An 18,722-nucleotide genomic window follows, 5' to 3' on the forward strand; every position below is an offset into this window, starting at 1 on the left:
GTTTATGCCCCTTTATGTTCAAAATTGCGTTGAAATAATGAATCAGTAAATACTGTGAATCGAGGCCTTGTGTATTTGAGTCTGTTCAGTCGTCTTATATCTCTCTAACAACAAGCCCCCCCCCCCCCCCCCCCCCCCCCCCCCCCACACACACACACACAAAGCACTCTTCACTCTGACTGCTGTGATTATCAGTAAATATCGATCTGGAGATGATAATTACCTGTTGTTTTCAGCCCCGGTAATTTATCTAATCAGTCCTCCTATTAATGATTTATATCAAACACATAACAACCGATGGAAAAATTGGTTGGAAAACAAAAAAGAGCTCATTAGTTTTCACTGTGGTGGAATACAACGGGTTCCGTAATTAAGCTTGACACCAGCCCTGCAGGGGGCGCTGTTTAGGGTCAGGTATTTGATTTCACTCAGTGAACGATATCGTTTTGAAATGATCAAAACGATATCGAGCAAGTTTTATTCATCACAGGTAACTTAAATGAGTTTTAATGACAAACCGAAACATAATCCTCCCGGACCAGTAACGTAGAATAATGACGTGATCCCAACGATTTTTAATAGTGTATTGAGCCCTTCAATGGATTGATTGATTGATTGGTTGACTGATGGATTGATTGATTGATTGATTGATTGATTGATTGATAGATTGATAGATTGATAGATTGATTGATTGATTGACAGATTGACAGATGGATTGATTGATTGATTGATTGATTGATTGATTGATTGATTGACTGATCATGTCTGTGATAAGAAGTATCTAAAATGGAAAAATAATGTATTAAATAAAATGTATTTGACGTGTACTTTGATTTGTTTTGATTCATGTCTCATCTGCTAACATGGAGGAGGTGGGGCTTATGGAATGTACTGCAGCCAGCCACGAGCACAATCAGCCATTTTAGACTTCAAGGTACTTCTATTGCACTTCTGTCCGTCCTGGGAGAGGGATCCCTCACATGTGTCTCTGAGGTTTCTATGTATTTGTACCTGTTAAATGGTTTTTAGTAGTTTTTCCTTACTCTTGCTGAGGGTTAAGGACAGAGGATGTCACACCCTGTTAAAGCCTAATGAGACGAATTGTAATTTGTGAATATGGGCTATACAAATAAAATTTGATTGATTGATTGATTGAAGGTACTTTTTAGATGTCATCATTGTTCTTACTAAAATGAATGCATCTGAAATAACAACACCTCTCCATCTTTCTTACTTTTGGTATCGAACATATATATATAATACTCACAAAGAGCACATACATATAAAGGTAATATAAATCATAGGAAAGGGAAAATACACATGCAAAGACTCATGTTTCAGTGAAAAGTTCAGTGACATTACGACCTGTAACATTTCCCATATTATTTTGTATTTGGACAGTCCAGATGTATCTGAATGTTGACATGATAAACAAGACGGGTAAACATCATAGTCTCTCTCACTTGGATGAAGGTCATCCATGCTTTTATTTCCATGTTGTTCAGATGATTGTAGTTCATTGTATTCAGGGGTGAGCCAAAAATAAATGTCACACCCTCAGCTGGTTCATTCAGAGCGCAGCTGCTCGGCCTCCAACAAACGCTGGAAGACAGGATCATGTCAGGCCCGTTTTAGCCTCTGTTCCCTGGTGAGCTGCTAGTTTTAGAATTGATTTTGAGATGTTACTGTTGACTTTTAAAGCATTTCAGCTCCCAGCTACATGAAGTGCTGCTCAGGAGCCTCAGATCCTCGTCAGGGCCGTGCTGACTGTCCCTCGGTCCCGGGCGTTTGCAGTCGGGGCCCCTCAGCCGGAACATTGGACATCTTTTGAAATGTCTTATTTGTTCTTATATTGTTATTTATTCTACATTTTTTATAATTGACTGATTTAATTTCAATCTGTCCTGTAAAGCGGTTTGTAATGTTTTGATCTGTATAAATCATTTTTTTTGTAAAGTAAACACAAATTAAGAGAACTGCAGCACGTTTCTGTTTTTGTATGAGTTGTAACTTTTTGCAGTGCATGTGTCATCAAATTGATAAAGTCGTTTTCTTACTTGTCAGTGCGCTGAGAACTCCGGCCAACGGAATTATGATTCATAATTTTCCTGTCAGTCGTATTATTCGTATTGTCCTGTGAAGCCATTATACTCGGTCTGTGATTCAAGCCACAGACTGCGAGCCCGCCTCAGAGGACTTCCGGTTTCACGCGGAACCTTTCTTCGGAAGAGGACATTTTATCATCCTTCCACAAGGTTCCGATTCCAGCACTTTCTGAGCACGGCCTACTAACGCGGGAGCACCGCCCATCTCGCTCGCAGCCACCGGAGGCTTCTAGAAACAACGTGCACCGGGACACTCACCGGCAGACTCACCGGCTCCCTGCTCCGTTACCGCTCAAAGCGTCGCTGACCGGGCTCGATGGCGAAGTGGGGAGAAGGGGACCCTCGCTGGATCGTGGAGGAAAGAGCCGATGCTACTAATGTCAACAACTGGCACTGGTGAGATGTGATGAGCGGACACCAACTGTTAGCTAGCAGGCTAATGCTAACTCCACACACACACACACACACACACTGAGCTGGTTCTAGTCCCATCCTGAAGCGGCGGTTGCCTCGAACTCGTCCCGCTGCTCAGACCTGATGGTGCTACCACCTCCTCGGCGTCACATGTTCGATATCCGTGAATCAAAGCGCCTCAGTAGAAGCTGTTAGCCGCGATTAGCTCACCGGTAGCATCCCTTTCAGGTTAGCTTCGTTTGTGGCTAGCTTCTTTAGCTTCTTGTGCGTGCACTGAGGCGGTTGAGCCTTCAGGTCGTGAGTCCACGACACAACAGACTGTCTGTGCCTCGCACACTACGTGTGTCCGTGTGACACCACGTGTGGGTCGAACCTCATGTTGATGTCAGTAGGTTTTCATACAGATTGTGTTCAGAACACGTGAGGAAGCCCCATGCACAACGTGACTGGAGGGTTCTGACCCGCAGCTCCCGGGATGTGATCCATTATCTCACTGCTTCGGTGGTTTGAACAGTTCTAAGAATCATCTGCCAATGAGTCGTGATGTTAATTTCAGTGGCTGAAGCGACACGGCCTGGACGAGCTGTAATTTATTCATTTTTTATTTATATACGTTTATTTCATTCATTAAATGAAAAGGCAAAACCTCAAATGTTGAATGAAGAGGAGCAGAAAGAATAATAATCGTATAACATCTTGATTTAATAATTCATTACGTTTGTTGTAATGTTGAACATTGTGTAGTTTCACCTTACGTGTCATACGTGCACAACATTAAAGTGAATGGAGATGAAGGGAGACTGACAGCTAATCGACATGTTTCCCATTAAAGAAGACAAGAAAGTTGTGTGTTTGTCCTGTTTACCTGTGTGGGTCTGTGTGTGTTTGTCCTGTTTACCCGTGTGGGTCTGTGTGTGTTCATCACTGTGATCTCTGCTGGACTCTTCAGGACCGAGCGAGATGCAACCTCCTGGTCGTTGGACAAGTTAAAGTCGCTGCTCGTGGGTCTGAGCGTGGAGAACGAGGAGGGGACGTGCGAGGTGACCGAGGTCAGCAAGGTGGAGGGAGAAGCCTCCATCAACAACCGCAAAGGGAAACTCATCTTCTTCTACGAGTGGAACCTGAAAGCTGCTTGGACTGGTGAGGACTCTGCTTCCTGTGTGGATGTTCAGTTTGAGTCATGAAGTTGATCCTTATTCTAACAATGGAAGGAAACTAACCTCATCAGCCGTCTACTGCAGATCTTTGTGTCTTTGTATCTCACTCTCTGACGCTTCTTCCCTTTGTTTCACCAGGAGAGTCAAAGTCTGGAGTCAAGGTTAAAGGAGCGATAGAAGTTCCAAACCTGTCGGATGAAAACGACATGGAGGATCTGGATGTGAGTTCCTCAGTGTTCTGTGTGCGCAGTGACTAACTGACTGGGGGGTAAGGGCCGTGTGCTGATGCTTGTCATGTGACCTTTGTCCAGATTTCTGTATCGTTGGACAAAGACGAACCCGACACGCCTCTGACCAGCCTGATGAAAACAAACGGAGCGGAGAAGATCCGTCAGGTCCTGGGAAGCTACGTGGGTTTCTTAAAGACCGGTGAGTGAAATCAGACGAGGAGTTTTGCTTCCACCTTTAAAATTCAGATACAAAGTCCTGGTCATGTGATGTTGGTATAAACTTGTAATTAATATGATTGGAAAAATCTATGATCATGGTATTGAACTTGATAACCCTGTCTTTTCACATTATCATCTTTTTTCCTAATCAGTTCTATATGATTCAGTTTTATAATAAACTCTTTGTATTTGACTGAAGTTGAGTGGATGAAGATGAACTTTCTGTGAAGGTTTGATCTCCTGTTCTTACAGAGTTCACTCAGGGGATGATCCTGCCGACAGCCAACGGAGTGTCCAAGCTGCAGACCACGTCCCAGTCTAAAGCCAAGCTGAACAAAACTCAGGTTTGTGCTGAAACAACAGACAAACAAACAAGTGTAACAGGAACCTGGTGGTGTTTCACACTCTGTGCTGCTGCAGATCTTCACCTGACCTTTTACCTCTGGTTCTGTCAAACAGATTTCCTCCTCGAGCGGCGGCTCAGCTGCTCCAGTCAACACCGGCGTCAAGATCCCCACCTGTAAATTCAGCATGAGAGAAAAGTTCCTCACGTCTCCAGCTGACCTGTACAGGGTCTTCCTCCACCAGGAGGTGAGCGTCACCTGCGAGTCCTCAGGCTGCAGCCGTGCTTTAAAACTTAAATCACCTCCATCCACACAAGCCTCTTAGCTCCACATCAGAAGTTATACCATCACCTGAAAGCATAAAACACAGCTCCCCAGTTTTCAGACTGACACAGGGTCAGCCTCAGGTCTTCACTTCCTTCTCTCAGACAACAAAAGAGGTTCAGAGATAAAAATCTGAAATTTACACAAAGATCTGATTTGACTTCACCCGACCAGCAGCTGTGTTTGATTTCAGCCGTGTGATGAAATGTGTGTGTGTCCACGCAGATGGTTCAGGCGTTCACTCACGCTCCGGCCACCGTGAACGGAGAGAAGGGAGGAAAGTTCCGTCTGCTAGAAGGAAACGTGTTCGGTGAATTCACGGAGCTGGTGAGGACAAACTTCTAAACAGGAGAATAATGAAGATCAGTCACAGGTTATTTTTATTAAGAAGCTTTTATTTCATATTGTCTGAACTGAAAATGTCGTGTTTTGCCACCAGGTCCCTGATGAGAAGATAGTAATGAAGTGGAGGTATAACAACTGGCCCTCTGGTAGGTTCACTGTTTTATATTCAGGAGACGTTTTCTAATGCAAACGCTGTTTTCTCTCTTTTTTTTTTAACAGATAGAACTTAGCGAATAGTTTTAAGCGAGTAATTAATCATTTTACTGAAAATTTCCATTTGCAGGTTTCATTTGTCTTTGATTATCTTTGATATTCTTATAATTTGGATATTTGGGGGGTTTTGCTTATGAGTCCTTGATAGAATATATATTTTAATGGGACTAATCCAGTGAATGTTCTGAACCTGCCTGTTTGGAACGAGCTGTTCTTTTCTCCTGGGGTGAAGCTTGTGGCAGCTTTTCTTCCTGAAACAGTCAAAGTGACCTGAAGAAACTGAGCCGCTGCAAATAAAGATCTGCTCAGTGAGCCTGACTCTGTTTTCATGTCCAAACCAAATTCAACTCTTGAATAGAAGCTGATAAGATACAGACTCAGTTTATTATAAGTCGGAAGACACGTTGAGGTTATTTTAGAATCATAATTTGCACATTTTGGATATTTTAAAATAAGAAATGACCTCGAGTGCTGAGTCATGAATCAGTTCTGCAAAAAAAAAACCTTGAATCAACTGAAATACATGTTCTCTGACTGTGCCGAGGTTTTTAATAGATTCTGTTTTTGTTGTATTTCATACTTAAGGTCCTTGGCTGGTTTATTAATAGTCTTTACCACAGCGTTAGTCACTGACAGTGGAGTTTCTCTTTGCAGAGCATTACGCCACGATCACGATGACCTTCACGGACCGGAGCAGCGAGACGGAGCTGAAGGTGGACTGTCGAGGCGTCCCGGACCACGAGGAGGAGCGGACGAGAGAGGGCTGGAAGAGATACTACTTCGAAGCTATCAAACAGACTTTTGGCTACGGAGCGCGGCTCTTCTGAAGACGGCCGGCTGTTTGTCTTCACTTCTCGTATCCTCAGACCTCTTGATTCTCTCTGGCAGCAGGCGTCCCCCATTTTTAAAGTCGAGTTAGCGACAGAGACACGGTGAGACCAAACGTGTGTCGCCTGTCTGTGAGTGTAGATGTTTTTAATTTCTGAACTTATTTAAATTTAGGGTTTTTCGTTTCCCTCTTCAGTATTTGGGTCAGTTCTTCATAGGAGTGTAAATGGACTGTGCCTTTGGATTGAAAATGATTTGAATAAAGCAAAGAAGAATTTATCGAACCACTAATGCAAATTGGCCTCCACTTCTATAAATATGTAATTATCGCAAGAGTGAAAAATAAATGTTTTTTCTTTTCTTTGAAGTAAAAAAAAAAAAAGTTGCTTTGAGAATGAACTTATTTGACTCTTTAGGTGTAACTGTAGTGAAGATGCTTTCAGCCACGATGCATGTTAGACGGAGGAATCACCACCGGGTCGGAACCGGTCACTTCTAGATCAGCACTGTACTTTCTGTCATTTCATTCACACCTGATTTCATGCACCCTCTCGTCTGTCTGTGATCGGAGCAGCTTGGTCCTTCAGCGGGAACATTTTAAATGTTTACGTGTCAGAACATCAGCAGTTTCGGTTCCTTATGCAGCAGGTAGCTAGCGTAGCAACTCGAGATGTTTCACTTTATTTGGCATAAAAAAATGTACATTTCCATTTTATAAAATGCTTATAGGACGAAGTGCATCTATTTATTCCTCGTGTGATCTGATCATGATGTAAAAAGATTTGTTTCTGGGAATAAACCGACTCCTGTATGTTTGTTTTTATTTATGTGAACACATCTTTTAACTTCTCATTAAATCTGTTCTATCAGGAAAAGTGGAAATGAAGTCATTCATTTAGAGATTGTTTATTTTTTTACATTTCAATCTTCAAATGTTTTCTGCCTTTTTTAAAACATTAATTTACAAGCGCTTTAAAACTCAAACGCTCAAAATGGAAACCACAAGAGGGCGCTCTACAGCTAAACATACACTTAGCTCAGTGTCGCTGCAGGTCACATGTTCGCATCTCCTACGACTGGAAAACAATAAGATAATAAAGAAGAAAAAAAAATCTCAATAAGACCAATCACAAGAAAATATCAAACATAAATAACTTAAATATTTTACACCCAAAATAATAACGTTAATGTTGGCGTCAACTGTTTCCTCTTGTTTTCCTCACAGTCATAAACAGATGTAGAGCTCCGACTCCTGCAGGTTGAGGAGGAGGAGGTCAGTCACAGACTCTAAATAAATAATACATGTTTGAATGGTGTTTTTAGAAGAAGAGGATTAAAAGAGATAACAAAAAATGACAGATAAAAACATTTTGCACGATGAAAGTCTTGAAGAGGTGAGTTTTGAGAAGGGATTTAAAAGTGCACTGATGAACTGGGGGAGAGAATATGATAATTATAATGATAACATATAAAACAGAAACATTAAAGTTCAACAACAACATGACTTTTCTTTGATGCTCAGAAAGTAAAATTAGTGATGTTTTCTGGAGTGTAGTGAACATTTCAGCCTCACAGGGGCGCCACACACAAGGAGAACCTAGTGTTGAAGTGTCCGATCTGTGATGATCTTTTAATGTACAAAGATAAAATATTGTTTGGTTTGTGTGTCTGTTGGGGGGGGGGGGGGGGACTATGAGGATACGTACACTGGAGCTGGAGTCGTGGGCGACGGAGTCCAGGCTCCTTCTCGTCCCCGTGTCGACCACGTCTGGCTTCTTCTTAACAGACAGTTCACTTTGTATGGTCCTGGAAACAGAATAAGAATAGAATCATAATTCTAATTGATAATTGATTAGTAATTAAAAGCTGCAGGTGAATCAATAGCAAAGCTTCATCACCAGTCTCTACCTGTATAAGGGCCACATGCTCAGGCCTCTGTTGTCCCTCTGAGCCGCAGACGAGGCCTGCTCCGCCAGCTCCTTCAGGAAGTGGAAGAGCTTCTCTGACTCGATGCACTGCTTCCTGCAAAAACAACATCAGGTTCTTCATATGCACACATGACTCAAGTTCCATATTCTGAAAAAACAGATGCTGCTCCTGATTCTCACTACAAACTAAAATAAAAGACAGAAGTGAGTTTATTCATTTGTAGATTGTAGGAAATGTAGGTTCTGTTTTTTGGGGGTTTAGTGAATGTCAGCACAGAAACGAGAGAGGAGCAGCACCACACGGGAACAGTCAGTCAGTGTATATATGTAAACACTGCATGAGGTGAACTAAACTCAAGGAGCAGCGGGGGACGGAGCTTTGTCTTGCACATGATAATAAACAGGCGTGTGACGGTGGAGCAGCGGACGTACTCACATGTGAGCCACAGACACCACAGTGGTGAGGTTGGACTGAGTTATCAGACAGGTCTTGGTCAACAGGGACTTCAAGAACATCTCCAACGCCCGAGCTGATCTCTGAGGTTCAGGACGCCACCGCTGCACGACAAGGCCACACACACACAAGCACACACATACATATACACAAACACACACATATACATACACGCACCTCCTAGTACTGGACCACAGGACGTTTACTCCAGGGTCTCAGCAGACAACAAATTCTATTGCCTGCAGGGACGTTTTTAAGATAATCGTTTGTTTTATTAATTTCCTGAGTGTGAAGAATTTCTTTTAATTAAAGTGAAGTAAAGTAAAGTGATAAATTGAGTTGCCAATAATAATTCCTCACAAATGTTTAAATGTAAAATATGAAAATATGAAAACAAACAAGTAATAATCGAACATTCAGTCAACCTTTCAGAATAAGCTTTGACTCGTTCCATATCGGTTATTAGAAGATGCGGCACGCAGACTACAACTCCCAGCATGCTTAGAGGGGCCGAACCTGCAGGTTTGAAAGGATACAGATGATCACGGGAACCGCCATGGCGATCCTCCCCACCTCCGTGTCCTTCTGCATGATCTTCTTGATGCGTTTCTGGGACAAACAAGAAAAACACAGATTCATTAAAAACAAGTCAAGTCGACATTAAAAACAAGTCAAGATGCTGCATTCACGTGCTCCTCGTAAACTCCTCAACTCAGTTTGAATGGTCTCATTTAGTTTGTTCCTAACTGAGTGAAACGACCCAGAAGGAATTCAGCTGCCGCCCTCATAAGAGCTGTTTGTATACTCTTAATAAAGTTGTATTCTCTTGATGTGATCCATATATTCCCTCATCCTAAATATAAAAATATATAAAACTCCTTAAATCCCCTGATTGGAGAAGGCACACAATAAATAACCTTATTTAAGCTTTTCTCCACATATACTCCTCACATTATTATATTATTTCCACATGTCCGTCCTGTTTGTTATTTCCTGTGAGTAGCTGATGTTTAAATGTTCCCTCAGGACGTGAGCTGGTGTTTTGACTCTTCTCTGAGGAGCTGGACTCAACATGTAGGACCTCCAGCTGTGAACAGATTCATGAAGTCAAGCTGTTATTACTCATCAGTGCATACTGCCTGATTTTAAAAATAAAGCATGAAGCTGGAGGAGATGATGAACATGACGAGACAGAAGTTAAATACAAAAGACTTCAGATCACTTCTCTTCTCCTCTGGAGGTAAAAACATGAGCAGCTTCACTGAATCTGTGACGAACACCGAACCTCCCTCAGCTGCTGATGTGGATTCACCTCGTTGTCTCTCTGAATAAAGAAGAAGACTGTCTCCACCGCCAGTGACAGGGTTTTACTTTGCTTTGTCTGGTCAACAACCAGGATTTACCACTGTCCCATAACGCAGCATGAGCTCCCACACTAGGTGCTAGCTTGAGTTGGCAGTTAGCATGTAGCAGTTAGCCTGTTAGCTCCGGTGGTTTTCTGCCGCTGTACTGAAGAAAGGAAACAAACACTCACCGGGGGGAATCGAACGTTGTACTTCCGCTTGTGTCCGGGCATCTCGGTCGCTTCAGTCCGAGCCGGACCGTCACATTTCTCATGTTTTCACCGGGAAGCTCCGCAGAGGCCATTTGTTTACCTGCGGCAGGAAGACACGTGACGAGGGATGACACCTGAGGTCAAGGCCCGTGACCCCTGGCTTGACCCCGTGACCCCGGGAGCTGTTTACATTGTTTATCTCACACAAACATAGTTTAAACACTGTATATATGTTGTTTACATCCCATTTACTTAGTTTACATCCTGTTCACATTGCACATGTATTTCTTATGTGATATAAATATCATGTTTACGTTGTATATTTTTTTTAGATTGTATCATATTTACATACTTCTTTACTTATTACTCTTCACTGTCCTCTTCACTGCTGCTCTAGAGTTTGAGAGACAAAAAAAGTATTTAGATATTAAAGGATTATCTCATTGTAAGATATTTTATTTTGTTATGTAACGTTTTAGGTTTTGATGAATGCCTTTTCTTTGAAATGAATTGTGTTTGAGCTGTAACTGAGTTGATTTGATAAAATAAATAATCTTTCATTTGTTTTTCAGCCTCTTTAACGACTTGTTCAATTTACACAAGCAGAAATTAGGAGGAAGAATCGGGGGCAGATATTCTTTGTAAGAAATCTGTAGTTAATTACCGTGTCGACTCGTTTTGTGTTGCTTGAGGGTTCAAAGGTCAAAGATACGACTGATAATTATTCACTGCAAAGGTCACATGACATCAAACCAACCCGACCAAACCCTCTATTATTATTCCTCTTGTTCCTGATTGGCAGAAAGACGCAGTCATGCTGCACTGGGTTCTGTGTTGTTTCTGTGTGTTTGCCACCCGTCATCATGGGAACGGTAGGTGATTAAATACACGTCTGGTTATTCTGGTTCCTGATGGTGAAACTCACTTTAATCACTTTAAACCAGTTTGAGACCAGAATCTGAAACTAAATGTGTATTTTCTCTCTCGCAGGCCAAATGCTGGGCGGAGGAGAAGACGTCCTCCACCAGGTATTCTGATGTGTCTCCGTCCAAACAGCTGCTGCTATGAGTCAGTGAGGACACGTTAGACAAAACCAGTGGAGTTGGTAGAGGACACAGGTTTTATTCCATTAGAAGGTCGAATGTTCCACTGGTGGGCCGATAACAATCTGATGATATGAGTCTTTTGGTATCAGCGTCTGTGTTTGCAGATATGAAAACGTTTGATTTTACTAAATAGATGATGCAGAAAGATATTTTAAGTGAAAATATGTTTATTTTCTTCATTTCAAGTTCTGTATTTTTGCTTTTGTGTTTTCTTTTTGTGTAGAATTAGGTTCATGGTTAAATTGTGGTTACTGTAAATCCCAGTTGGCCTCGTAGGGGCTGAACCATCTGTGCAACGTGCTCTGCTCTTCTTTGTTTGGTTTGATGACAAACTCTCAGGAAGCATTGCCAACGTTTCAAAAAATATATAACTCCAGTTTATGAGTATAAGAATTTAGTTTACTGCTGAATATTGGTGTCGTCATTTGCCTCAAACATCCAGACCTGAAGTGTCAGAATCCACAGTGAGCCCCAGCCAGCAGAAAACAATAACAACACAACAAATTCATGTAAAATCATGAATGATTTTTCTAACACAATCACATAGAAGGATTTTATTTCCTAAAAACTGTTTTTCTTTTGGTCTTTTTTGCTGCAGGATGTTCCTGGATCAGATTTCCTCCGGCGTCCTCTTCATCCTCTGTTTCGCTGCGCTGACGTGAGTCCGTCTCCAGCCGTCCCCTCCTCAGGTAACTGTCTCCTCTTCCAACATCTGTGGGGTCAAATCCCCCTTGAAGTGAGAACAGCTGCACTGCAGGTTTACATCCCCTGAGAATAGAGATTTCTTTTATGTCTGTTTTCGAATAATTTATGGGTGAGCGTGAAAAAAGCACAAAAGAATCTCTGAGATTCAGATAAAAATAGAAATAAAAAGCTTTGTTTTTATTCCCTACAGACGCATCATGCTTTATTTTTATCAGGAGAATAACTCTGCTTTATTTTTAGGACTTATTCTGTAATGTTTTAGTGCTTTTGAATGTTTTTCCTTCTGTTTCAGTGGAATTGGTTAAAGCTGCAGACGTGAAGGTCATCGCTGCTCTGGGGGACTCTTTAACTGTGAGTGGACAGACACATTTATTTAAATATTCAATCATATTAATGGGAGATATGTAATTTTCTAATTTGTATTTGCATAATAATATCTCTCTCTCCTGCTGCAGACAGCTATCGGAGCGAATGGCTCCACAATTGCCTCGATACCTTTTGAATTTCGCCAAGTTTCCTGGAGGTAAATCTGAGAGCTCTGTGTTTTTCCTCCTTTCACTTGAATATCCTGTAGAGGCCCCCAGAGGTCAGAGGTCAGAAGATATAGTTACATAACTTTGACTAATCCAGTTTGTTTTACAGCTGTGTCCAAGTTCATTTCCCTTCATTCTTATCTAATCAGTCAGATTAGAAATACTGTTAATTAGTAAATTAGTTTTCTATTATTAGGACTCCTGTTATGGTTCTGATTCACAGGCCCTGTCTCTTTCCCTTCTCTCTCTGCAGCATCGGAGGCTACGGGACTTTTCAAAATGTCATCACACTGGCAAGTAAGTTAGTAGTGAGTGTGCTTGGTGGTTTAAAAGAATAAAAAACTCAAAGGTTCACCAGAGCAGTAAAGTGTGTGTGAAGCCGACCGTCCACAGGAAGTCATCTTTATCCTGAAATCTGTTTCCAGACATTTTTAAACTCTTCAATCCCAAACTGCTGGGTCCGTCCCCGGTGGTGACGATGCACGGTCGACCCACGAGCGTCAACGAGACCGGCTTCAACTTCGCCGTCACCGGCCACAACACGCTGTGAGACCCGTTAGAACTTTTATATATATATATATATATATATAACTTGAGCCTCATGGAGGATATATACTTATTTTAATTACAACATTTTTAGACCAATGTTTCAGCTCTATATACTTTATAATACAAATTTAACATATCCTTATTCTTCTTCTTTCTATATATATTGTATTTTTTCATATTCTTTATATTTTTATTCATAATTCTCTAGGTTTTTATAAATGTTAATTTTTGGTTGAAGCATCTGTAAGAATCCCAAATTCCCATATTGGGATTAATAAAGTATGTCTGATTGTGATTGTTGAGTCAATTCAAATCAAGCCTGAATTAAAAGAATAAATAAATAATGCAGTGAAAGTAGCAGAGAATAGGATTAAAAAATCATTTTCTAAAAAAGAAAATGTTAACATTAAATTGGATTTAAACTGGTCGATAGTGGCACAGGATCTAACGCGGGGCAGGGTTAGGGTTAGTCCCAAATCCCAAAACATTGAAAATGAGCTGGAGGAAAATATATGATTTATTTTGCAGTTGAGAAAATATTTTGATATATTTTAACTGAGACTAATTACAGCTTCATATAATTTGTCAATACGTGATAGAGTTTTATTGATGTTAATAAAGCTGCTGACTCATCACCGTGTGTCTACAGGAACGTGTCCGATCAGATAACACACATGATCCACACGTTCAAGTCGTATCCAGTGAGTATCAAGGTCCAGACGTTTTTTAATTAGATGATTAATTATCTTGCAAACGTGGAAAATGAGAAGTTTCTCCTCCAGGGTCTGAACTTCCTGGAGGACTGGAAGGTGGTGACGATGCTGATCGGCATGAACGACATCTGTGACTACTGTAAAGACGAGGTGGGAATTCAGCTTTAGGTTTTTTAGATTCTGGATTTGTTGTTCGGACCAAATTATTTGTTTGAGACACTTCAACAGTTTGTCCTGAAATATATAATTATTATAATTCATCTCCTCTTCTACTCATCTTTATTCTTGTGAAACTAACGATAATACAAATTGTATAGGCAGGAGACAGAAAAGGGATATTTATTAAATGGTATGAATTAAAAGATGTGTTCCATCTCTCCACAGGTTCTATTCTCCCCCGACAGTTTCATCCGCCACATAACAGAAGCTCTGGACATGATGATGAATGAGGTGAGATTTAATAAACATATCATTAAGAGATCAAAAGCATCAGAGGGACGATATGAACCCTTCATGTACAATCAGACACTGCTAACTTTTTAATATCATGTCGTCCATCTTTTCTTACGGTCTATGTCCAGAACTCAGAAACATTCAGTTTACTATGGAATAAAGAGCTGGAAACTCAAATCTCCTCAGGAGAGTAGTTCCAGAGTCTGATGGTGGAAACTCAGTCCTCTTTAGTTCCCAGTGTTGACTCAAGGACTAGTTATTGTTAGTTGAATATCCTAGATTATGGTTTGGAGCACACAGAGTTAGTGGCTCTGAGGCCCCACCGTGCTGGGAGAGCAGCTGGTACGTGAACTGGTGGGTCGTTAGATCCCAGCTCGTCCAGTTCCCCAAGTTTCCCTGGGCAAGAAACTGGAGCCCAATTTTTACGGCCTGAGACTGAAGGTCTGGGTGAATGAGTGAGTTACAACTGTACTGGGAAGAGCTTTAAATACCTTCCACTCAGTGGGAGAGACGGCCGCTGTGAGAAGCTCCGGATATCTCCATTTCAGCACGAGCATAACAACATGCTTTGTGCTCTACTGGAGGCAGCGAGTGAAAAGGTCAGAGGTCGACGACACGGTTAGGATTCAACCTCAGGGATCAGTGACGTCTGCAGCAAGTGTCAAGTCAGCAAGGATCATATTTGACAGGATATTTTCAGGCTGGACCAACGACCACAACTCTAGACTGACTAGAAATACACAAAGTAACAGATTCATTCAGTGTCACGACACAAACACACACACACAAGGTTCTGGATGCTGGTGAGCGGGTTCTGAGGTTTTCTGTAAACATTCCAGTACGATGGTTCACATCTCTACACACTCTATGGTTCAGATCTCTACACACTCTATGCTTCAGATCTCTACACACTCTATGTTTCAGATCTCTTTACACACACTCTCTATGGTTCAGATCTCTTTACACACACTCTCTATGGTTCACATCTCTTTACACTCTCTATGCTTCCGAACTCTACCTACTCTATATGGTTCAGATCTCTTATATTCTCTATGGTTCACATCTCTTTACACTCTCTGGTTCAGATCTCTTATACTCTCTATGGTTCAGGTCTCTTTACACACACACACTCTATGGTTCAGATCTCTACACACTCTATGTTTCAGATCTCTACACTCTCTATGTTTCACATCTCTTTACACTCTCTATGGTTCAGATCCCCAGAACCATCGTGAACGTGGTGCAGATTCTTCCCATGAAGCCCCTGAGAGACGTCCAGAGGCCGACGCTGGGATGTCAACTTCAAAACTTACGAACAAAACAGACATTCTCTTCTTCTTCTTCTTCTTCTTCTTCTTCTTCTTCTTCTTCTTCTTCTTCTTCTTCTTCTTCTTCTTCTTCTTCTTCTTCTTCTTCTTCTTCTTCTTCTTCTTCTGGTTTAACCTGCTAATCTTGATTCAATTATTATATCATGTTGATATAAGATTTGACTAGCTCCCTTATAGAGATTATTATTATAGATAAGTCTCTGTTTAAACACTCAAACAGCCGCTTAACCTCATTTCCCTCAAATTTAAAATCCTATAATCTTATTCATGTTCAACCAGAACCTGAACAAGCAGGAAATCATAATGACCCTTTTAAGAGAGTTTTAAAAATATCATATTTTAGAAGTCATTCTAATCAAAACTTATTTCTGATGATAAAGGCTACTGTCGTATTTGTCATGTTCATACTGTTTTATTTATACTTGTGAATTGTATTGTTTATATAGTAGTTTTTATATGGTATTATTTCATCATTTACATATTTATATTTAAACTAATATTTATATCTATTTTTAATACATTTCATCATGTACAAATTGTAATATTCATCTTTATATTACTATTTGTACATATCATATAATATATATGTACTTATATTGTGTTATATACATCCGTAGTATTAAATCATATACATATAGAAGTATTTAATCACACTGTAGTATATATTCAGTATTCTAATGTCCAGGATCTTTACTTCACCGGCTTCATGTCAGAATAGAAGATGACAGTTTATACCTAATAATCTGATAATCTGATAATTTGATAATCTAATAATCTGATAATTTGAAAATTTGATGATTTGACAACCTGATGAGATGATGATCCAGTCGTGTGATAATCTGATGAATTGTTAATCTGATGAAGTGATGATCCAGTCATGTGATAATCTGATTATCTGATCACAGGAGTTTCTGCTTGTGTCTCGTTCAACCTGAAGAAAACTCCACTGAGCTGAAGGAGCTGGTGGAGATTAACTCTGAATTCCAGGTGACGTGTGAGGAGCCACTAAAGTGAAGTGTGTGATAAATATGATCAAACCTAGAGCAGGAGAGGGGAGCACAAATATTAATACAGTCCATAATCTGTCATTGTGGACCAATAAGATGAATTTATATATTACATTCATGACATGTTGCCTTTTTTAACATTCTTTCCAGAGACGATTAGAGAAGCTTCTGCAAAGCGATCGCTTCTTTAAAAACGACTTTGCTGTTGTTCTGCAGCCGTATTTAGAGAACGCACAACCACCCAGACTTCCTGTATGTCGCACACAAACACACAAAGTTTTCTCTTTTTTAAATAACCACATTTATTAACTCAAAACCTTCTGTCTTGACTTCAGGACGGGACAATGGACTTGAGCTTCTTCACGGCAGATTGTTTCCACTTCACTGTGAAGGGACACGAGGAGCTGGCCAAGGGACTGTGGAACAACATGGTGATGCTTAAAGATTTTAAACTTTATTATTATTACTGGGAAAATAAAGTTTATTAAGTACAGAACCTTTTAAAGAGTTAAAAAGTACAGCTGTATAGATTAAACTAGAAAAGAGTAAGACAGGCCGAACAGTCTTATTATGAAATCCACATTTAAAACCAGATTTTTTATTTGATGAATATTAAAATATATTTGTCATATTAAAGTTGACACAGGGTCAATGGTGCAATGAAAAGTGTGTGACAGGTCAGCTGGAACTGTAATGGCCTCTCGCCTCCATGTGAGGTCACCTGGAACCAAGATGAGATCGCAGCAGGCGGATCAGACTCATATCAATGTTTGCATCAGAGGTTGTTTTAAAAGTGAATTTAAATCAAACAAACTGTTAAATGAACTTCAATGACACTGACTGTGTGCTTAGTTCCAGCCTGAAGGAGCCAAACAGAAGATCGAGACGTTTACAGATCCGTTGAAACTCATCTGTCCACCTGAGGTACGAAACACATGAGGAGTTGTTCACGACTGTTCCTGAAACACGTTGATGTGCACATGTCTTTATTTATTTATGTAAATATATATATATATATATATGTCACTCTTCTGCAGGATCATCCTTACATCTACACCAGACCCACAGTTGCATCGTCTGCTCCGGCCCTGACTCGTGTCTCCATGATGCTGACGTCTCTGCTGTCTGTGGCCGTCATGTTTTATTTACCTTAATTCAATATAATACCTGGATTAAATATTTAAGATCCATAAGAGCCTGTGACTCTCAAACATAAACACTCAGGGACGTCTAAAGGGAAATTTCAGATTTATCTTTTTGAAATAAAAAATGAGAAAAACAGATATAATACTATATTCATTGTCCAGATTTATTTTTAAGTTTGTTTTTAAGTAAATCCTTTGTCAAATATAAAAAATCATGATCTGATCTTTGCTGACAATTTCCACAAATTAAATAAAGAAGTTTGGCTCAGCAGTGAGACAGATGTGTCCAAACATCCACATCCGGTTATTAATCTGAAAACTTTATTTCAGAATAACTGAATCTTCTCGTTTACAAGCTGCTGCTGTTGATTAAATCTTGAAAATAAACAAATGTTGAGCTCTGATTTGGTCTTTTAATATCTGGTAAATGTTGTTGTGTATACGTGAGGCTGAGTTGTGTGTCTGCCGTCATTGTAACCAGGACAAACTTGACATTGGAATATTCTGTGGTGCAAATGATCTGAATAAACTCAAACTGAAATACAACGGTGAAGATCGTTTTTGTATAAGAAGCGAATAAATTATAATAATCAGTAAGAACTCTGAACGTTATAACTTCACATCAGTATTTGAAATTCATTTTATTTCAGCACATTTTTTCTGACAAACTTAGAACAAATTAATCTAGAGACAGAAAGAGAGAGACAGACAAACAGAAACAAATATAGAGACAGAGAAACAGAGACAGAAAGAGAGAGAGAGACAGAAAGAGAGAGACAGAGAGACAGACAGAAGGAGAGTCAGACAGAGACAGAAAGAGAGAGAGAGACATACAGAAACAAATAGAGAGACAGAGAAACAGAGACAGAAAGAGAGAGAGACCGAAAGAGAGAGACAGAGAGACAGACAGACAGACAAAGACAGGGAGAGAGAGGGAGAGAGAGACAGACATAGACAAAGACAGAGAGAGACAGGGAGAGAGAGAGACCGACAGACAGAGACAGAGAGAGACAGACAGACTAGAAAAAAAAACTCTAAACCAACATGATTTAAAGTGCGGGCTGCAG

The 18,722-nt window shown here is 40.3% G+C and overlaps 3 protein-coding genes across 5 annotated transcripts; 2 read left to right on the forward strand and 1 right to left on the reverse strand.

The window, feature by feature from the left end:
• The first annotated feature begins 2,272 nt into the window (after positions 1–2,272).
• LOC133961538 (activator of 90 kDa heat shock protein ATPase homolog 1-like) lies at positions 2,273–6,990 on the forward strand. The gene is made up of 9 exons (XM_062396681.1): positions 2,273–2,501; positions 3,469–3,659; positions 3,815–3,897; positions 3,988–4,105; positions 4,378–4,469; positions 4,585–4,716; positions 5,019–5,120; positions 5,233–5,284; positions 6,006–6,990. Exons 1-9 carry the CDS (start codon positions 2,422–2,424, stop codon positions 6,176–6,178), a joined length of 1,023 nt encoding a protein of 340 aa, XP_062252665.1. The 5' UTR covers positions 2,273–2,421; the 3' UTR covers positions 6,179–6,990.
• A 62-nt stretch (positions 6,991–7,052) lies between these two features.
• Positions 7,053–10,311, reverse strand: LOC133961539 (dr1-associated corepressor). 2 transcript variants are annotated; one of them, XM_062396682.1, is made up of 6 exons: positions 10,096–10,311; positions 9,098–9,170; positions 8,544–8,637; positions 8,088–8,201; positions 7,886–7,985; positions 7,053–7,431 (listed from the first exon to the last, which is right to left on the reverse strand). In XM_062396682.1, exons 1-6 carry the CDS (start codon positions 10,135–10,137, stop codon positions 7,405–7,407), a joined length of 450 nt encoding a protein of 149 aa, XP_062252666.1. In that variant the 5' UTR covers positions 10,138–10,311; the 3' UTR covers positions 7,053–7,404. The 2 variants fall into 2 exon arrangements, with proteins under 2 accessions (XP_062252666.1, XP_062252667.1); XM_062396683.1 differs by lacking the exon at positions 10,096–10,311 and adding an exon at positions 9,513–9,818.
• Positions 10,312–11,015: 704 nt separating this feature from the next.
• LOC133962149 (phospholipase B1, membrane-associated-like) lies at positions 11,016–18,201 on the forward strand. 2 transcript variants are annotated; one of them, XM_062397623.1, is made up of 14 exons: positions 11,016–11,144; positions 11,821–11,911; positions 12,220–12,278; positions 12,383–12,450; positions 12,714–12,757; positions 12,886–13,006; positions 13,659–13,710; positions 13,792–13,872; positions 14,107–14,172; positions 16,409–16,490; positions 16,661–16,762; positions 16,846–16,941; positions 17,363–17,434; positions 17,548–18,201. In XM_062397623.1, exons 1-10 carry the CDS (start codon positions 11,085–11,087, stop codon positions 16,436–16,438), a joined length of 672 nt encoding a protein of 223 aa, XP_062253607.1. In that variant the 5' UTR covers positions 11,016–11,084; the 3' UTR covers positions 16,439–16,490; positions 16,661–16,762; positions 16,846–16,941; positions 17,363–17,434; positions 17,548–18,201. The 2 variants fall into 2 exon arrangements, with proteins under 2 accessions (XP_062253607.1, XP_062253606.1); XM_062397622.1 differs by lacking the exons at positions 16,409–16,490; positions 16,661–16,762; positions 16,846–16,941; positions 17,363–17,434; positions 17,548–18,201 and adding an exon at positions 15,392–15,896.
• Positions 18,202–18,722: the final 521 nt, after the last annotated feature.

Source organism: Platichthys flesus, chromosome 10, assembly GCF_949316205.1.
Source record: "Platichthys flesus chromosome 10, fPlaFle2.1, whole genome shotgun sequence".
NCBI lineage: Eukaryota > Metazoa > Chordata > Actinopteri > Pleuronectiformes > Pleuronectidae > Platichthys > Platichthys flesus.